The sequence below is a fragment of the Protopterus annectens genome, chromosome 16.part0, assembly GCF_019279795.1.
Source record: "Protopterus annectens isolate FY-2018-M chromosome 16.part0, PAN1.0, whole genome shotgun sequence".
Classification (NCBI taxonomy): domain Eukaryota; kingdom Metazoa; phylum Chordata; order Ceratodontiformes; family Protopteridae; genus Protopterus; species Protopterus annectens.
In genome coordinates, this window is record NC_056750.1 from 235,589,256 (window position 1) to 235,609,452 (window position 20,197).

At 40.0% G+C, this 20,197-nt stretch overlaps 1 protein-coding gene across 1 annotated transcript in view; it reads left to right on the forward strand.

Annotated features, from left to right (window-relative positions):
* The first annotated feature begins 5,161 nt into the window (after positions 1-5,161).
* LOC122790579 overlaps positions 5,162-20,197 on the forward strand; it is a 1,409,443-nt gene continuing 1,394,407 nt past the window's right edge. Inside the window, exon 1 of the mRNA XM_044058105.1 lies at positions 5,162-5,228. Coding sequence (XP_043914040.1) covers positions 5,162-5,228 — 67 coding nt within the window. The remainder of the gene's footprint in view (positions 5,229-20,197) is intronic.

A 20,197-nucleotide genomic window follows, 5' to 3' on the forward strand; every position in this document is an offset into this window, starting at 1 on the left:
GATTTTACATGCATACACTGCTGTCTTTCAGTTTTAAGTAACATTTCAAGTCTTTCAGTGACTACTTAAAACACAAACCGTGCAGATGCCACAGAACTGACTGTCAAAGTGCTTTTTTACTGCTGCTGCTTTTTAGAATGGCTAAACTGCAGTCTTTTGTAAAACCTGAGTTGTACTACTTTGACACATCTCACATTCCCCTTCACACCTAATTTCCCTAGCTGTCAAAGTGCTAAGGGTAATTTGAACTGTTACCTGCTGTGATTGACATCTCACAGCAGGAGACTTGACTCGTGTACTGTTTCCTTGTTCTAACTTATACTTTCTTTATGGGTAGGGGAAGGACCAGGAAGCTGTGACATCACAGCATGGGTGGGTGTTTAGGACTGTCGTGGTGGTGTCAGTTTGGGAAGGGAATTGGGCAGAAAACTACCTGTATTCATTGGCCTTGACACCAATGAATTGGAGACTGCAGCAAGCTTTTCCAGGGTGGGATAAAAGTTTTTTTGAAAGTGAAACCACCTCAGTACGGTAAGATACTGTTCTAGTTGAGAGGAACAGGGAACAGTCAATTTAAAATATTTTAAATGCTGTATTGTTTGCTCATAGAAGGGACTGTAAATAGAGAGAAAACAGAGAAGTTGAGCATTTAATAATAGAATCACGTTGTCCTTTAATGTGCTGCTTTTGTTCATCATTAAAACAAATCAAGTTGTATCAAAAGATGTTCATCATAATGCTTTTTAGTTTATTCAGAGTATGAATGGGATGAAACCTCAGCACTTACGTAATGAGTAATAGCTGGACTGAAGTCCTCTGGCCTCACTTGTAGAGCAGTTTGACATTTCCCAGGTAGGGTTATGTTTGCTTCTGTACTGCACTTGTGGAGAATCCCAGCTCAATAGGAGAGTGTACCTCATGCCGTCTTCAGTACTTTTTTGTTGAAATGAATAGTTTGCATTTTATATGGGGTTTGTCTAGTAAATGGAAGCAGAGTTAGTACTTGTTTAGCTCCTGGCTTTCTTGTTATTCTGATGGTTGTTTAGCAGTGTGTTTTGCTTTGATTTCATCATGAGATTTTTCAGGTGACTAACTGTATTCCTGAAAAAATCACCAGCAAGTGTTCCCATTGAAAGGCAGACCCCCCCCCCCCTTAAGGATTATCATTTGCAGTGGGGTTTTTTTGCGTAGGAGTGAAGCGTGGTATGGTAAAATGGGATCTTGTAACAAATTGCTTTTGGGAAGGACATTTCCATTGTTTCACCCCATATCAAATGAAGTGGTATCTGTTTGCACAATTTTAAAATTAATAGCTGGTAGGCTATGATGTTTAAAGGGTGGTATTGGAAACCATATATAAATATTGATGTTAATTATGTAATTTATTATAATAAAGTATGAAAGAGTTCTGGGTGAAAGCTGTCAGACCGTGTGAAGTTCTTTATTCCCCTTTCTTTTTTAAATGTATTTGCTCTGAATTAACATGTGCAGGTGAACCTGAGTGGTTGATGTACTTTATATTTCCCCATCTTGCAGTTTTATTTTTGAGGATTCTCGGCCTCAAGTCCCCAAAACACCAGATGGGTACAATATACTAGAACAGTTCCAGCACTTTATACAAACCTTGTAGCAGACCCTGATATTACTTCTGTAGAAGCAGCTGGAAGTGACATTTCCTTATCTAAATTACCTTTCCTTGTGGCAGAGAAATTTTAATACTGGACATAATTGCAGTAAGTATGTATACCTGGGATGTACCCTTCCATCATAGTGGCAGGGCCTTCATTTTCGGAAGGTTCATTTCTAGAGGTATTTTGAAGCAGGTAAAGGAACTGTAGCCCATGGCACTTTGGGGTTTTTCTTAGGACGGAATTTCTACACTTTAGCAGGCAGCAGCCAAGGTAGGGAAAGCTGTAATGAAATGTAGAAGTGTTACGGTTGATGCATTGTTTAGGGCTACTGCACACAGTCACCCTTTGGCATGCCTGGTTGTGTATAGCCCTGTCCCAAGGGTGCTGAGAAAAAGCTTCATAGTGCCACACTGGATAAATAAAACCAGTTTTGAAGCCCTTTGTCAGGAATTCTGTAAAAAAAAAAAAAAAAAAAAAAAAAAAAGGAAGCTGGTCAGGACCATGCATTGTGACAAACATATTTTAAATCCTCTTTACCTACCCCTGTAGAAGGCAAGCAAAGCATGAGTAATGCAGGTGATGCAACCAGTTTGAAAGGAGGTGGTCTTGGAGGGATAAGAGAAGCCACCTCAGACAACTGGGATGCAAGTCTGGGACAGATCTCCCATGCAGCCAGTAATAGAGGCAGCATTGAGCTGTGGCTGCTTCTCTTCCCCAAACCCCTTCCATCTTCCTTTAAACAGCTTTGATGAGGGGATCTTTTCAAAGTAGTGGTTCCTCCTGACCTTGGACAAATTGGGTAAAGGAGAGTGTTTATATTTGGTAATATGCTTATTTCTGTTCCTTGTTGAGCATAATCATCTTAGAGTCATGTGCTACATTTTTTTGCCCATTTTTGGGTAATTGCTAGCAAAGCCGAAGTTATTCCATCTGTGTAAAAGTTTTCACTCAACCTTTGAAATACCAGGAAAAGAAGCACTGAAGACTTTGCTAATTTGTCTGATACGAATAAATGGTTTGGCAATTAAAAAAACAACGCGGAGAGAGAGATACTTACAAATATTTGAATGTGTAGTATTTTCTTATAATAATGGGTATTACTTAAATAAGCTTGACAGTGTTGCAAGTCTTCAAAACATTATTTCTTTTCTAATATCAGAGAAGTCTACTAGATTTAGTGTTTTTCCTGTGGGCATAAAATTCCACTACAAGAACCCCACTCTTTGCATGTACTGCTTTGCGCCTCCTCACGTGCAGAATACCAGCAGCGTTTGTGCTGCCCTAGGCACAAGGGCTGTCCAGGGAAGAAAAAAAAATCTTATTCTGAAAGAACTTCTTCCCCATCTGACAGGGTCCAAAATGTCCACTGTTCTGAAGACACCCTGTCCTTCTGCCGAAAAGAAGAGAGAGTAAGTGAGTGGTTTAAGGAAAGAGGGGAAAAAGAGATGGAGACAAGTGGAAGGAAAAATGTTAGGAGAAAGTTTGAAAATAGATGAGAAGAAAGGATAGACACAGGAAATAAAAGGTCTCCGGATCGGAGTGCTGTTTCGGGTGAAGCATCTGAGTTTTCGAGGCAGTCTGATCCTGCTGCTTCCAGGACCCAAACTTCCTCCCTGAAAACTTACTTTTCTCCGGACTGGTCAGCTCCAGTCTTCAATCCCCGATACTTCAAACACTATCATCAAGACCTCCATCATTAGCTTCTTCTTGGTTTGGTTAGTCCACTAGAACTTTAACCAAAATGGTTGTTGACCATATGAAGAAGTTTGAGACAGATTCATCTAGTAGTCTTCATGGCTCCACCCGTGAGGAGAAGACCAGAATCAGACCCTTTGACACTGGCCATACTCATTCTGATGTCTGCCTTTCTGCAGCAGATTTATATGGGTCCCAACCCCCTGCTGTACTAGTGTCAGATCCTATAGCCTTGAAGACTTGGCTTCAACGTCTTCCCTCACTTTCTCTACACTGATGCATTTGAGTCAAGTAGAGTCTCAGATCCTTGAAGTCCTGGCACTATGGTGGAGTCAGCATTTTTGGAGCCATTCCTGCCCCTAAGCGTCTTTGTCTCTGGATAGCTCAGCTATTTGCTCCTCCTAGGAGCAGTCTGTCTTTGGAGTTGAGAAGACTACCAATTCTGTGGTTTTGGGTGGTTTTTCCTCTGCTCCATTGGCTGAATTGGCTTTCAAGGCTGTCAAGAAGACTTTGCCCAGAGTTGGATCCATCCCAACTCCTGCTGGAGCCTGTGCTACCTTCCTCTCATTCTGGTCGATGGGGATAAGCAGACGTAGTTAGCTATGAGACTGCTAGATGATCAAACTCCATGTCTGACACTGAGGTGTTTCTTTCAGAAGCTCCAAGGTGCTTTCCCTGGAAAAGGACTTGCAAGTGGAAGCATATGGACTCCTTCCCTGAGTCTGTCACTGGGGATACAGACTTAGATGATGAAGATATACCCCAAGACCCCCTCCCCTCCCCGGATGTCTCTTTTGGAGATATTCTGGAATTAACAGGGTGGGGGGAGGGGTGGTCGATAGAAGCTCATTCGAGTCTTTTTTATTTGAAGCTTTTGGGTCCAGACTTTTGACATCCTGGGTGGTCCCACCTCCTAATGCCTTAACTGATCTTGTTGTTCAGAAGGCTTGGAAGGAACCTAATATGACAGAGCCTATCCCAAAAAAGCTGGGCACGAATTTTGTTGCCCTCAAAGACGAGTCATTGGTTCGGGGGTCCCTCAATAGATGCCATGGTGGCAGCAGCAGCAGCAGCCACAAAATAGAAACTGTCGGAAGAAAGTTCCTTTGTCCATCCCCCAAACAGAGTCAGGGACATTGGACAGGGTGGGTAAATGGGCATATGCTTTACTGACATTTGCACTCAGAGCGCTGAACTACCTAGCACATTTCCAAAGAGATTTGATCAAGGAGATTTCAAAGTCTCTTCTCTAATGTAACCATGAGACTGTTGTAAAGCAGCTGATGGTGCATCTAGGGCAACCGACACAGGTATTACCATGCAATGTCATGCCTGGGTCTGGCTATGTGATTTCAACAGTAGCTTTAAGGTGTACTTCATAAATGCCCCCTATGATGGTTCCACCTTTTTGGATCAAAAGTGAAAAAAACTTTTACCAGGAACAAACAGAATGACAAGACCTTGTCTGCCATAGGGATCCATTTTTCTACTTGATCCTTTTCTAAGAATCAGAGGCGGTAAGAAAATCTGATTAAAAAAAAAGTCCCAAGGTTTTCACCAGGACACTGTTGCGACAGGCCTCTTCAAGGCAGAAGGGAAGGCAACCTGACTGGACATCACCCACGAGGCAGAGGCAGTCTGCAAAAGCATCATTTCTGTGGGCCTTTGACTAAGAAACCTTACCAGTGTCCCTGAATGTTTCTCTGATTGCACTGTGGATGCAGTTGGGGACACTTTTCCTTGCACCCTAGCAAACAATTATCTTCTGAAGGGTATTGAGGATTATCACCAGATGTACAGTACCCTTTTTTTAGATTCCCAAAGTAAGACTAAAGATGGCTGATACTCCATCTAATCAGTTGGAATTGTCAGCAACAGAGGTTTCAAAGTTTCTAGACAAGAGTTGTCCATCCATTCCCTCCCAGACCATCTAGGATTTCGAGTCTGTTAAGCTAGAAATCCTATTTGTCCAACTGCAGTAGTTTTTCCCGTTGGCTTGAGAGAAAACACTTCAATTTTGCAGTCATCCTCGTAATTTTTAGTACGTCTTGGGTTTATTCAGCTAGACTAGCTTATTGTTCTGTAAAGGTGCATGTGCTTTTTATTTTTGCATGCATCTCACTGGTGCTTCCATGTACTTGTATTAGGAATTTTTGCTTTAGTATGAACCCTTGCCCACAGGGCTCTAAGTAAGTTTAATTTGACCAAAGATCACTCGAAAGTTTTAAATTAAGGTTTGACTTGCAAGTAGAGCCAGTTTGGCTACTGTGTGACTACATTTAATATTGACCACAAAAAAGTTAAAATTACGATACCTTTTAAAAGATGTTTCATACACATTTCTGACAAGTTTATTAATGAAAAAAGAAGCAACTTATTAATGATACATGTGAAAAAGATAAAGCAAAATTCAGTAGCATAACTTTACTGACTTGCAAAGAGAAGTCTCATGTGAAATATATAGTAATTCATTACATGTTATGAAAGCTACTAAATGTACTAAAGGTAATAAAGCTTTGTAGTTATGGACAGTGAAACTTATGAGAGTTTTGAATTATGTGAACTTGATTGTTATAAACTCACAGATCTTTGTTTTATTAGACTAGTTTTATCAAGGTTATGTTGATTTTTTAAGTGGATTATCCTAAATTGGGACTATTTTTTTGTATTTCTAAAATTCACAAGGACTCTTCTGACCTGCCTTTGCCCTATTACAGTGGTAGGTAGATTACAGTAAAATAGAGCCTGTTTATTTAAATTGTTTGCTGAATCCAGTAGTTCACTAAACTATTTTAAGACTCCTAGATCTGTTATGGATTTACTCAAGAATTACAAAGTTAGAGGTTCTGAGGGTACTTGCGTATTATTGCAACCACTTAAGTACAGATTGAAACCACATTCTGAGCGGGGCAAGTGGCTCTTTTCCAAGCGATTGGTTCAGCGATCATACTCGCCTTATTTTCCATTTGACACATAGATGGCCACAAATTTGGAGAGGACAGTGTTACCATCCATGTCACTAGCACATAATTTTGGGGTTTGATTGAGGAGATTATCATAATTGTGTGTACTGCGTGGGGCTTTATGTGCTCCATGTAGTTCTACTTAAGGGAAATTATCAACATTTTTGTCAGCTTTCAAAGGCATAAACAGTTAACTGATGTCAGGGTAGTAAGCTGTGGGGGTTTTCTGATAAAGTAGTGAGCAGTGAAGTCAGTAAATAACATTTTACAATGTCAGAGTTTGTATCCTTCAGGAAACGCATGTGAAAACAACTCCTGTTATTGTCACAAGTTTGTACATGTTTTAGAGTAGCTTAAGGAGACCTTACCGGACTTAACAATTATAAACCATTTTTTTTTATTCTGCTGCTATCACTTGTTTACAGCATGCAGATTTTATTGTCTAATGTGGGCACGACCATAACTTTCCTACGGGGTGCTTAACATTTGCTAAGGTCTGATTGCGGAATTCTGACGGTTAATTTGCCTAATGGTATGCCTTGTAATTTCAGTCCATACTTACGTGGTTGCAATAATGCTCAAGTACTGTTCTGAGACTTATATTGGTTACTGTTGATGCACAAGCTTGGTACATTTCCAATTGTACAGGATGTCTGCGTAGAATATGTAAGGAATTATGCAAGTACTTTTACTAATTTGGACAGTGGCAGCATTGATATTTGTTGCCTGAGTGTTAACTAATGTTTTCTTAACTTTTTGGGGTTAAGGCTTTTCTCCAGTTGAAGGGTGTGGCAGTGGGTGCCAAGATGGCACTAGTGTTTGTCAATTTAGTTTTAAGTGGGTGGGAGCACACTTTTTTGGTCAAAAATCATTTTTATAAATATGCTTTGTTTTATAAACGTTCCATTTATTTAGTTTTTATATGGTGTAGTAACATTTTCACCTGCAGTTGCAAAAGTTCAAAAGAGACAATACTTTGAGTTAAAATGTCTATAAGGCAATTTGCAAGAAAAAAAAATAATTGTTTTCCTCACTTATAGATTAGTGAGTTCTGTACTGTAGTGTTGAATCTGCTGGAGGGACACCCCCACCCCCCTATTCACAGACCTTTTACTGCTGAAGGTGAAGCTAAATTAATACTTCAGCATATTTTACTTTAGAAGTGTAAATAAATAATTCCTGGGAAGGCAATAAAAAGCTCATAACCATAAAAATAAACAATGTGACTCAAATCACGTATTAAGAGTTCAGAGACCTTGTATATTTCGATCTGAAAATTTTCTACCTAACTGATATTTTTTCTTTGGTTTTAAACCATCTTTGTGGGGGCTGTAACTGCATTCCGTTGAAGGGCCTGATTGGTCCTCCTCTCATGTCAGTTGTTTCTCCAGCTACCATAAAATTATTTCAAGCCAAAGTCACCGCGGTACTCCCTTTTGCAATTAACTATGCTGTATGTTAACAGCATTTTACTAGCTTGTGTTACTGTCCTTAAAATTATCAGGTTTTGTCTTACCGCCTGTTTTTGCTGAAATTTTACAGTAGTTTTCGTGGTACTTATTCCACCATGGGCCAACCTGGTCCATTCAGCCCTCACGTTTACTTTTCTCCCCTGCCCTCCCCCCATTTCCAACCCACTCCCAGTACATCTACACTTATACCTCACTTACCCACCTCCTCTACTCACCCTCCTATCCTGTGCGTAACTTACTATCCAGTCACAAACTTTCCTTTTATACCATCTCCACCCACTTTTGTTCTGAATTCATAATCAAATCTCACTCTGCCCCCTCTTTATCAAAGCCTACCTATTCTCCACTCTGTTTTCACTGCTCATTATCTCAGCTAACCATTCTGCAAGATTTGTACAAAGCTAACCATGCTATTTGCTTTCTGTTTCACCTTATTCATCCTCCTCTTCCTCATTCCTAACATCACCACCAGTAGCAATAGTAAATAAGCACACCGTAACTATTACTTCATCCTCGCCAATCGGCTATCTTCCTACTAGCTGCTCAAAAGTCTCTCTAAGCTTATTTCTCATAACTCCATTCCACTGTTATGACCCCAAAATACTAAATAATGTCAGTCTCAATGTTAAGGTAATGCTTCTACCCATCTCTGCTAAAACCTTTGTCCACTGTACATCAGTGGGGTGACATCCACCCCAACCCATGTCCCAATCAAACCCCAAACAGTAAAATACACCATAAAAGTCTAAAAATAGTTACTATAAACACTAGAAGCATATGCAGCAAAATTACTCATCCCTGGATGACCCAAGACAATCCAGACATCCTCGCCACAACTGAGACATGGCTAAAGCCTGAAATAAAAGATGCTGAAATACTACCCCCTGGTTATATTATTAGGCTTGACAGAAAACATGAAAAAGCAGGTGGAGTAGATATCTTTCCAAATATGCTCATAGTAACTCCCTGTACAGGCATAGTCCCAACTTTTGGAAAAGGAGAAATTCTAATCTCATTCCTAAAACTTAATAGTGCCAATAAGCATATTCATTGCTGTGTTATATACCCCCCAGCACAGAATATTCCAATATTTGAAAACATAATATTCTGGTTAACTAATACAATCACACATTAAATTATCCTCCTGGGTGATGTAAACATTGAGTGGCAGTCTTTATCTGCAAATTCAGCAGTCAGCAGCATGAATCTCCTTGGATTCACTCAACGTATTAATGCACCAAGATGTGGCAAAAATAACTCCTACCAATCAGTCCTGGATTGGATTCTGGTTACCATCCCATCTACTATTCAGGTACCCTTCCTGATATACTAAGTGATCACCTGCCAGCTTATACCCACAGGAGTATTATGCACCTAACAAAGGAACACAAGCTCAAAAGTACCTGTAATCTCTCCATATTCTCCAAGGAATCTTTCATTGAATATCTTAAGGCAGTTAACTGGCCCATCCTAAAAAGACTCCCCTTAAATGATGCATTTGAATACTTCAGTGCAGTATTTCTAAATGTTCTTAATGCATTAGCCCCAGAGTATACAAAAAAAATTACACAGTCATACCCCATGACTCACTGACCAGTGCAAACTCCTTATGAAAGACAGAGACAAAGCATGGAGTAACTTGTCAAAGAATAAAATGGCAAAAATTGGCAACTATTCAGACAGCTACTAAACCAAGTCAGGAAACAAGTTAATAGAGAGAAAAAGTCTTGTTTTATTCAGCTACAAGATGGCCCTAAACATTTTGGTTTTCTGTGTCTTCTCTCATCAGCCCAGGTACAAAAAAGAAATCCCAGCCCATACCTAGACATTCCCCCTCTTCAAACAGCTATCTATTTCGATGCATACTTCACAGAATGCATAGCCAACTTAACCTCAAACTCATTTAACACACCCCCTTCAACACAGCCAACTTCCCCTACCTTAGACCTTACCACATTTCCTTCACAAAATTCACTTCTGCAAGTGTACTGGAGAGGTTGCAGATCGAACTCAACCCACTTTCCCTTTCATCCTAAAAGACCTCTTGGATCAGAAGACAAACAGCTTCTCGCCATAAATAAACCAAATAAATCCCCTGGACAAAGCCTATACTCTTACTTAGTAGCAAAAAAAAATGGAACTCTGTACCTGTGACCACCAGACCTATTTCTAATCTACCCACCTTTAAATGCTCCCTCAAAGAATAACTTACAAAATCTTGGACCTGCTCCTGTGCCAGTCCTGGCTGAAATTACTGTCTATATTTTGCTCACCCCCTTCAACCTAGATCACACTTCACTCTGCAGTATCTTACTCCACTCCTTTTTGTTTTCCCCACTACCTAACATTATTTAATTCATCTCTGCATACCAGTCCTCCCTACTCACTTAAGCTACCTGAATGCACCTTACCTCGCACTCTTTATATAATCTCCTCCTCTCCATCCATCCTATAACTTTCATAGGTTCATAGAGTAGTACTAGGCTAACTTCCCTTGTGAGACATTTCAAGCCTAGCCAATTATCCCCTGTGAGATCCAAACCATGTACCTTGTGTTTGTAAGGCAAACACCTTAGCCATTAGGCCACCCTCCAAACCCTAAACTATATGAACATCTCTCGTACTAAGACATCACTCAGTAGTTTAATTTCACTGTCACTAATCATGTAATCTCTGATGTCTCTTAATATCTTCTTAGAATTGTTTCAGGTCTCATTTACCGCATACTAGCCTACATAACAAATGAGTATTGAATTTTTCCTCACACATTCTCTTCAATTTATGTTATTTTCATTGCAGAGCAGAAACATGTTTTATACATTTCTTATTACAGCATTCTTTCACTCTGTTTATACTGTAACATACTTTGTGATTTTAATATACCTGTACTTGATTTTTAAAATGTGATTGTGGAGCTTTTTTCCCCAGGCTTCTGCTGAAAGTGGACAGTTTCTGGCCCAGTCAGACTTTTCTGGTAAACCAGTGCCAAATAACACGGAAGGTTGTATTTATTTTTGAATGGAATTAACAGCAGCACTTGCTACTGTTTTTTGAGTAGTCATGGTGAGGCCACCAAGTGTTGGGATTTAAAGAGTGCTAGTTTAATTTCACAGCAATTGTACATTACGAGTTAACAGTCAAATTTTATGAGGCACAATATTAGAGGTCAGTTTTTCAGCTTATTAGACGAGTCAGTAGTGATGGTGATTGTAAGACTGAGGTTACAGTTTTAAAAGATATGCTCTTGAATAGAAGATATTCTGTTAAAAGAAATGACATTTCAGAAATGGAGAGTTTCAGAACCTCTAAGTTTTTGCCAATTCTTAGAATGGTTATTTTCCTAAAGTATGTGTTAAAGGAGAACAAAGAGATATTAAAGCAGATTGCTCAACCTGCTGTCTCTTTTAATCCCTGTTATTTGATCCTGGTTCAAAAAACAATCACAGCTTTAAAAAGTAATCCACTCTACTGTTTTACCACATAGGCGTCCGACCTTTCTGTACTGTTTTACTTTCAGTTTGAAAACCCAGTTGAAAAACCACTAGCTGGCTCTTAATTGCTGACGTCACGTCTGCCAGACCTCTTGCTGTAGTTACCAGGACGTTTCCTCCCACAAAGTGATGTAACCATTGCCTTATTTAAATGCTCTACAGAAGAGGCAGTGAACCTCCCACATAGTGATGTCAGAGCTGCCTTGCCCAGCCCACTCTATTTTAATCTAAATTACAAACTATAATCTCAATGATTTTAACAGACCTACAGATATGTGACAAAGTACAGCAGGAAGTACAGGCAACAGTACAGTAACAGCTGCATGAACAAAGAGCATAAATTTGCAATGACCATGGTGTACACATAAATTGCATAATTTTACATAGGACGCAGATGTCTGTCACAATTAATAGACAACACTACATAAGATTTCATGATGTATGTGAAACCTTAATCTTAAATTACCACTTAAAAAAACATGCGACTACTGTCCTGCAAGTATGTGAAATATATTGCGTTTATAGTATATCAGTTGTTAGCTATTTAACCAAACTGGAAGGAAAGAAACTGAGAGTTTGAAGGTTTGCAAAGCTTTGATTTCTCCCAGTGCTATGGAGCTCAGATGCAAAATTGACAGCAGGAGGAGTGCAACAAAAAAAATATGCCTCACTGTAAGGAGGGAAAGGCTGTGACAAAACAGTACATTAGTCAGGTCACCTGCTGTGAGAGCTGTCCATCACATGCAGATAATGGGCCAAATTACCCTTAGTACTTTGACAGCTAGGGAAAGTAGGTGTGAAGGGGGAGGGGAGGTACCTTGAACTACAATTCAGGCTTCACAAAAGAAGTCAAGTTAGAATTTCGAAGAGGAAGCAGCAATAAAATGCATTTTTCAGTTCTGTTCTATGGCATTTGTACTGCTTGTGTTTGAAGTAGTCATTGAAAAAGGAAAAAAATGTTGACCAAAACTAGGTGACTACAACACAGCAGTGAATGTCTGTAAAATCAGTGCAGTGACAGAAGCTTTAGAGAAAGTGTTAGACATGAAGCAATTATTTAGAGACAATGAATTCTGGGATACATAGAGGCAGACTAAACAATCAGAATGACTTCAAGATACCAGACCCCATGTGGTCAGACTTAGAAATTATGTATAAAAATATCTAAAAATAGTCTCAGAGTGGTGTTAAAATGTAGGGAACCCCAAACAATGACGAAATAAACATCTGTGGGCACTGTTCTCCTTTAAATCAGTTCACAATTTTAGGAAACTTTTTCCCACTTTTCATCAGTTTACGTCTGACTAGTTTTAGAAATGTTTTTGTTGATTACTAGAAAATGTGTACTGGTAGCAAAAGTTTAGTGGTCACATTTGGTTCTTCCCACATTTGTGTACAAATACTTAGGACATCAAAGATTTTTGGGGTTGAAATGTACTAGTATTAAAGTCCAAAATTTGGACTATTTGCTGCATACAGTTTATCAATTTGGGACATGGTAGTATTTTGAAACATTAAGAAAAATGTAATAGTATTAATAGATTTGATTTGTAATAGCAAGTGTGTGCAGTTTGTCTTGCGTCTGTTGCTCATGTGAAAGTTTTTGTGGTTAAATCCACTAGAAGGCTTTCACTAAGATTGTGAACACAGATTAGCTGTCAGAAACAAAGATTAACATAACGTGTTAGTGTGGCACTTTGTGTGACTATTTAATAAGTTTAGTTTTTCGTCATTGCATATATTACTGTTAATCCATTTTAAGAGGATTTTAATACTGTGCTTGAAGTTGGAGGTTAAGTGATAATTGGATTTCACAGCTAATAAATTGCTAGGACTGAAAAAAGTATTGATATTACATTTTTATTGGATTCTCAAACTGTAACTGTTCATGTATAATTGAATAATACATTTTTTTAATTTGTTAGGATGGGTCATCTGAGTTATGTGATAGTCTGTCATTACTTGTTTCCTATTTAAAAGATTTCAGTCATTTGCTAAACTTGTTCTGATGAAGTTCTTTTAGTAAATCAAGAACAAAAATGCAAAGTGACATTTGTGTGGCCTACCATTATTTGAAGTGCATTTTGGCCCTTTGATAGACATCATCTGAGTGGGTTGGACATCTATTCCTGCTGGTTTTGTTAGTTAATCTAAGGTTTACTTTGTAGAAATTCATATGTTCAAGACCATATAATCGACAACTTAAAATATCGAAAACTAATAAACAGAAATGGAATTACACAGAGGTCACAGTACAGTGGGGATCAATGAGAATGTGCTCTTCTCCTGGCTGTAGTGCAATCTGAGTTGGTACATACAATTAGCAGGGGAGTGCTTGCCCCCCTGCTGAAACTGTTTCCATTTTTTTAATTCTTTTTGATGTTCTAAGTTGTCGCTCATGTGGTCTGAAGTTTGACCAAATATAATTTCGATACACTAACAAAAACCCGTTCTTCCCATTGGAAGACACATGGCTAAAAGTGAGAGTAGTCCACATTATTTTCACTTCTTTCCAGAAGTAGTATTTATTTGCTAGTCCCCTTCAGAGAGTACCTACTTTAGGGAACATTTTCTGTTTTTAACTAACTGCTGGAACCAGTAAGCTTGCATACTTGCAGAGCTAAAGTAATAAATGGCAGATGTTCATAGTATTTCACTGTTGAAGTAGGAACCATTTTGGTTTTCCAGCTTTAGCAGTTATAATTTGTCAATGGACATCTGAGATGTTCCTCACTTAGAAAATAAGAAAAAACATTAGAAGACATTCACATACCTTCTTATCAAAAAGTCTGGGACACGTACAAAGATATTGGTGAAATAAAGGCCCACAATCGGGCACAGATGTTAAATATCTCGTGTGTATACTTGATAAGTAGTTTGAATAGCAGGGTTGCAGGGTATTCATTCATTAACTATGGTTAACTTGTGTATATAAGGCAACAGGTTAATGTAATATTTTGTCTGATGAAGTTTTAGTCAATGGAATAAGACGAAAGAGCTAACTTTACTGGTCTGGAAGTTCAATAAATTTCCTTTTTTGTGGAGTATTTTGCAGCCAGCGGCTTTTTTTTTTTTTTTTTTTCATTTTTACGTTAGTTTCTTTAGTTTTAACAATTCTTATTCTGGTCAAACCAAAACTATGAGACAAAACATTTTAGCTCACAACTTATTTTCTTAAGAATCAGATACGAGTTATTACTCTAATTCAGTTAAAAGACTAAAGGGGGGGCAGACTTTCCATTAAAGGGCAACAATGGGATTTTATTATTAAATGCTCAACTTTGTCTTTTTTCTCCCTATTTACTGTCCCTGCTATGAATAAACAACAATATAGCATTTAAAATATTTTAAATCGACTGTTTCTCTCCACTAGAACAGTACCTTACTGTACTGTGTTTGATTCACTTTCAAAAAACTTTTGTCCCTCCCTGGAAGTCTCTAATTCACTAATGTCAAGGCCACTGGATACAGGCAGTTTTCTGGCCATTTCCCTCCCCAAACTGGCATCAGCACTACCATCCTAAAAATCCACCCATGCTGTGATGTCGCAGCTCCCTGGTCCTTCTCCTACCCATACAGAAAGTAAAGGCTAGAACAAGGAAAACAGTACATGAGTCAAGTCTCCTGCTGTGAGCTGTCAATCACAGTAAGGAACAGCTCAAATTACCGTTAGCACTTTTGTCAACTAGGAAGTTAGGTGTGAAGGTGGATGGGAGATGAGTCAAAGCAGTACAAATTCAGGCTTCACAAAAGACTGCAGTTTAGCCATTCTAAAAAGAAGTAGCAGTAAAAAGCACTTTGAAAGTCTGTTCTGTGGCATCTGCACTTTGTGTTTTGAGTAGTCATTGAATGGCATGAAATGTTACTTAAAACTGACTGAAAGATAGCAGTGTATGCATGTAAAATCAGTGCAGTGACAGGAGCTTTAGGAAGAAAAGAGGCCTGCTTGATGTAATTTTTTTTTACAGACAAGCACTGCATTATGGGATACTTAGAGACAGACTAAACAATCAGAATTACTTAAAGATGCCAGGCCCCATGTGGTCAGACTCAGAAATTACATATAAAAAATATTTAAAAAAAAAACTGTAAATCGTCCCAGAGTGGTGTTAAAATTTAGGAAACCGCAAACCATGATGAAATAAACATTTTTTTTTTTTTTAGTCTGTGGGTGCGGTTCTCCAACACATTTTCTGGGCTGTAATTTAATATGAAACTCACATGTCTGGCATTATGGCATTATTCACAGATTGTAATCGTTAGTGATTTACCAGAGAAAATAATTGAAGATTTGATGAACTGGACAGAAATATGAAGAAATATCAGGGATGTAATGCAAAGTTAGGTATTCAGTGAAATAAGGGGCCTTCAGCAGGGACTGCATGCTCTGTAATGTTTTCGCTGGCCATACGTCTGATTGCCCACCAGGAACTAAAAATAAATAAAATTCCTCATGCTCCCATTGGCTGCTTCTGCTGCCTTCTGCAGTAATGACCTTCTCTTAACTGTTAATTTTCCACTGGGTTTGTACTCCTTGTCATGTAAAGGCAAGGAACAGAAATGTGTGAACTGATGTGGCCAAGTGGAGTGCACTTGGCCATCAATTTATGGAGCTTTCTATTCTTTACCACCGAGAAGTAGGAAATCAGCGCTTCCCATAGAATAGCATTTGGTGTAGAACACTTTTCTAACCTTTAGCCCCGGTGAGAAAACAGGCATGTTTCTTTTCTTACAAATAAAGATGAAAAGGGCAGATGTTCTTCGTGTTTCACTGTTGTAGTCATTACATTTGGGTTATCTGCTTGCAGGTAGCCCTCAGTCGGCCTGATTAACAAAGTCTTGGGTCCTGCGTCGGTTGCTGTCCCTTCTTCCATGATGTCAGGTCATCAGGGGTATAAAACATTCAGCCGACGCCATTACATCAGTCTTTCTTGCCGGGTGGTGCCCAAAGCAGAAGCAGTTCGCAAGTGCCGGTCGGCCGACTCCTGAAATTTTAATTTTTGAGTTTCAGAACCAAAGGCTTCAACTAAAGCTAAGTACCCCGTTGGGGAAACTTTTTCTTGCTCCTTACCGATGTCAGTAAAAGTTAATAATTGCATTACTTGTGGAAAGCAAATATCTCAAAGATTTTTGTTCGTACTGTATTCCTTGCTTAGCCCCCTGACCACGATGTACCTTGCTGTCGGTTTTGTGCTTTATTTAATCAGCGCACTATCCATTGTCGGTATATTTTCGCCTCTAAATATTTCGGTTCTCTGTTTAATTATCCAGAAATGTCATCGGTTAGCCATATGACTACTGGAATTTTGAAAAAACGCAAAGATAAAGACAGAGACAGGCCGCCGAGGTCCAAATCTGCCAACAACGCTTTTACTAAGCCAGTCGCCAGTTCGCCGGTACTCCATTGTGGTGCTTTCGCAGCCCTTGATACCTGCTACTTCTGATTCGCAGGCCTCTACTGAGACCCATTCAGAGTCCGGTATGCTGCGAGATATTTCAACTATAGAACCCGCGGATGTCTCTACCTTGGATGGGTCCGGAGCCGCTGTGCAGGCAACTGCTTCTGAGGGTGTATTCAGGCCTACGGACTTGCATATTAAATCGATACCTTCCTCATTACTTAGGCGTAAATCTCGATCCACGTTTAAAAAAATGACGCCCAGGCCACATGCTCAGGCCTCTACGCCTAAAAAACAAATAAGATTGGTTGAAGATCTAATAACTCTAATCAGGAGTAGCCAACCCCCCCCCCCCCTTCTAAGAGGCCTAGGACCGAAGTTGATTATGAATCTTCTGATCAGGATTCTGTTTTTTATGACTCTTCTGATGATCTGGATTTGCCCTTACCTACCTGTGAAGATTCTTATGCAGAGGACTGTATTCCCTCTGCTTCCCCTCCTGAGGATTTTTCTTTTGGGGAAACCTTACATACTCTTAAAGGAGCATTTCCACTGGGAAAGCCAGGATTTTTCTGATTCAGAAAAAGAGGCTTAGGGATTTCCTTCTCCTACCTCAGCGTAAGCCTTTAGCTATTCCTCCTGTACTAGACATTGTTGTTGATGCTTTTTTGGAATCTAGTTGAGCCCCTGACTCCCTGCCTCCTGCTCCCAGAAAACCTGACAGATACTATAGGGTCCCTGAGTCCCATACGTTCCTTTTCAAAAATCCTATTGCAGATCCAGAGACTATTTCACAGGGGCCCAAGGGCATTAAGGCTTCTGCTAAAAATCCTACCCCTTCTGATAGAGACTCCAGGGCGCTGGATAGATTGGGTAAGAAGGTTTACACTTCTGCAGCCTTGGCCATTAGGGCTTTAAACTGCCAGTTTTATATGTTAAAATATCAGCAACGTGTTATTGGACTGCTTAAACAGAAAATTATGTTGATTCCTGACTGTGTGGAAAATAAAGAATTACAGGATTTAATGCATTCTGCCGAACAAGTTGGAGAGCATAATTTGCAATGTGGTTTTCATTCATTAGAGGCCTCTTGCAGGGCTGCTGTTACTGGGTCTGTGCTCAGAAGGCATGCTTGGCTTAAGGAGCAAATCTTTGCCTGATCATGTTAAAGCTAAATTGTTGGATGCTCCTTTAAATAAGGACTGCCTGTTTGGCAACAAGGCTGAGGAAGTTCTTAAAAAGATGGAAGATAAAGCTAAATCTATGCAAACTGTTAAAGATTTTTTACAACTTCAGCCTCCTAGATTTAGTAGGCACTGGCCCTCTAAGAATTGGTCCTTTCCAGCCCCTTCCAGGTCTTCTCAAGCCAAACCCAGTCGCAGCAAAAACGCCAGGTTTCAGTCCCAGGGGACTCGCAGAACTAAGCAGTGGGGGTCCTCCACTTCCAAGTCTGGGAATAATAAGACTCTTCTCATGGTAATCTGTCTCAATGATTTCCTTTTAAAATTTCCAAACACTTATCAACTGACTGCCCCTTTGGGGGGAAAGATTGCTCTTCATGCAAAGAATTGGGAATTTATTACCCAGGACAAATGGGTTTTAAATCTAGTGTCCCAGGGATACAGATTTCACTTCCACACATTGTCAACACCAAGTGGGTGGCCGGACCTACCCGCAAATCAGTGGGCAGAGGCCCAAAAACAAGTACTTTCTCTCTTAAGCATGGGGGCTATTCAACTGGTACCAGAAGAGGAAAAGGGACAGGTTTTCTACTAGAGACTTGCCCTGGTACCCAGAAAAGAGAATTCATAGCGTCCTATCCTGGGCCTGTCTACTTGTAAACACCTTTTTGGAGATTCCAAAATTCAAGATGCTGACTCTTCAATTACTTCCTATGCTAGGCAAAGATGCCTGGTTGGCAACACTAGATTTAAAAGAAGCATACCTGCACATCCCAATTGGGGAATCTTGCAGAAGATACCTACGCTAAAAAGCAGGCTACACGCACTGTCAGTTCTCTGCATTGCCCTTTGGCTTATCTACTGTGCCCAGGGTATTCACAAAGTGCCTAGCTCCAGTTATTGCATTTTGCAGGCAAAGAAATATTCAGATATATCCATACCTGGACAATTGTCTAATTCAGGCAGAAAGCCAGGACATACGTTTGAATCATCTGGCCTTTGTAAAAAGGGATGTTCTTCGTGTTTCACTGTTGCAGTCATTACATTTGGGTAATCCTGCTGGCAGGTTGCCCTCAGTCTGCCTGAATTCCAAAGTCTTGGGTCCTGCGTCAGTTGCTGTCGCCCCTTCCCTGACGTCAGGTCGTCAGGGGTATAAAAAATGCAGCCGACTCCATTTTCTTCAGTCTTTCTTGCCGTGCGGTGCCTGAAGCAGAAACAGTTCGCAAGTGCCAGTCGGCTGACTTGAGATTTTTGTGTTCCAGTTTCAGATCCAAAGTCTTCATTTAAAGCTAAGTACCCCGTTGGGGAAACTTTTTTTTTCTTGCTCCAGACTGATGTCAGAAAAAATTAATAATTTTATTTCTTGTGGGAAGCAAATACCTCATAAGGACTTTCATTCTTACTGTATTCCTTGCCTAGGCCCTGACCACGATGTTTCAAGTTGTCGGTTTTGTGCTAGATTTAACCAACGCACTATTAAGCGTCGGTATGATTTTGCACTAAGCTATTTTGGGCGCAGATTTAATTATACTATGTTGTCGGATAGCCATCCGACTACCGGAGTTCACAAAAAGCGCAAAGAAACAGAAAAAGACAGGCAACCGAGGTCCAAATCCGATGAAGCTTCTCCTAAGCCAGTCGCCGGTTCTCAGAGAGGCGCTTTTGCCGCCCCTGACACCCGCTACTTTAGAGTCGCAAGCTGCTGCCGACTCCCACGTGGAGTCGGTCTGGCCGCTGGAAACTCAAGGTATTGGAGCCTCAGAGACTATTCCCTCAGATGGGTCTGGAGCCGATGAGCAGGCATCGGCTTCTGAGGGTGTATTCAGACCTAAACAATTATACATTAAACCGACTTCAGCTTCAAAGGCAAAGACTAAAACACCGTTAAAAGCAAAGAAACAAGTTCACCAGCCACAAGGACAGACCTCCATCCCAAAAAAACAGATGCTCAAAATGGCCAAAGACTTAATTACCTTGATCAGAGGTTCCCATCCCCCTCCTGATAAGAGGCCTAGGCAAGAGACAGACTATGAATCTTCAGGTCAGGTTTCCATTTCCTCTGATTCCTCTTCTGATCAGGAATATTCACTTCCTCCCTATGAGGATTTTGATGCTGAAGTGTCTATTCCTTCAGCTTCTCCTCCTGAGGACTATTCCTTTGGGGAAATCTTGCATACCACGAGGGAGCATTTCCAGTGGGAGAGCCAAGATTTTTCAGAATCTAAGAAGAGGCTCAGGGACTTCCTTCTACTGCCTCAACACAGGCCTCTAGCTATTCCACCTGTGTTAGACATTGTAGATGCTGTGTTTTCAGAGTCTAGTCTGACCCCTGACTCCTTACCTCCAGCTCCTGTTAAGCCTGACA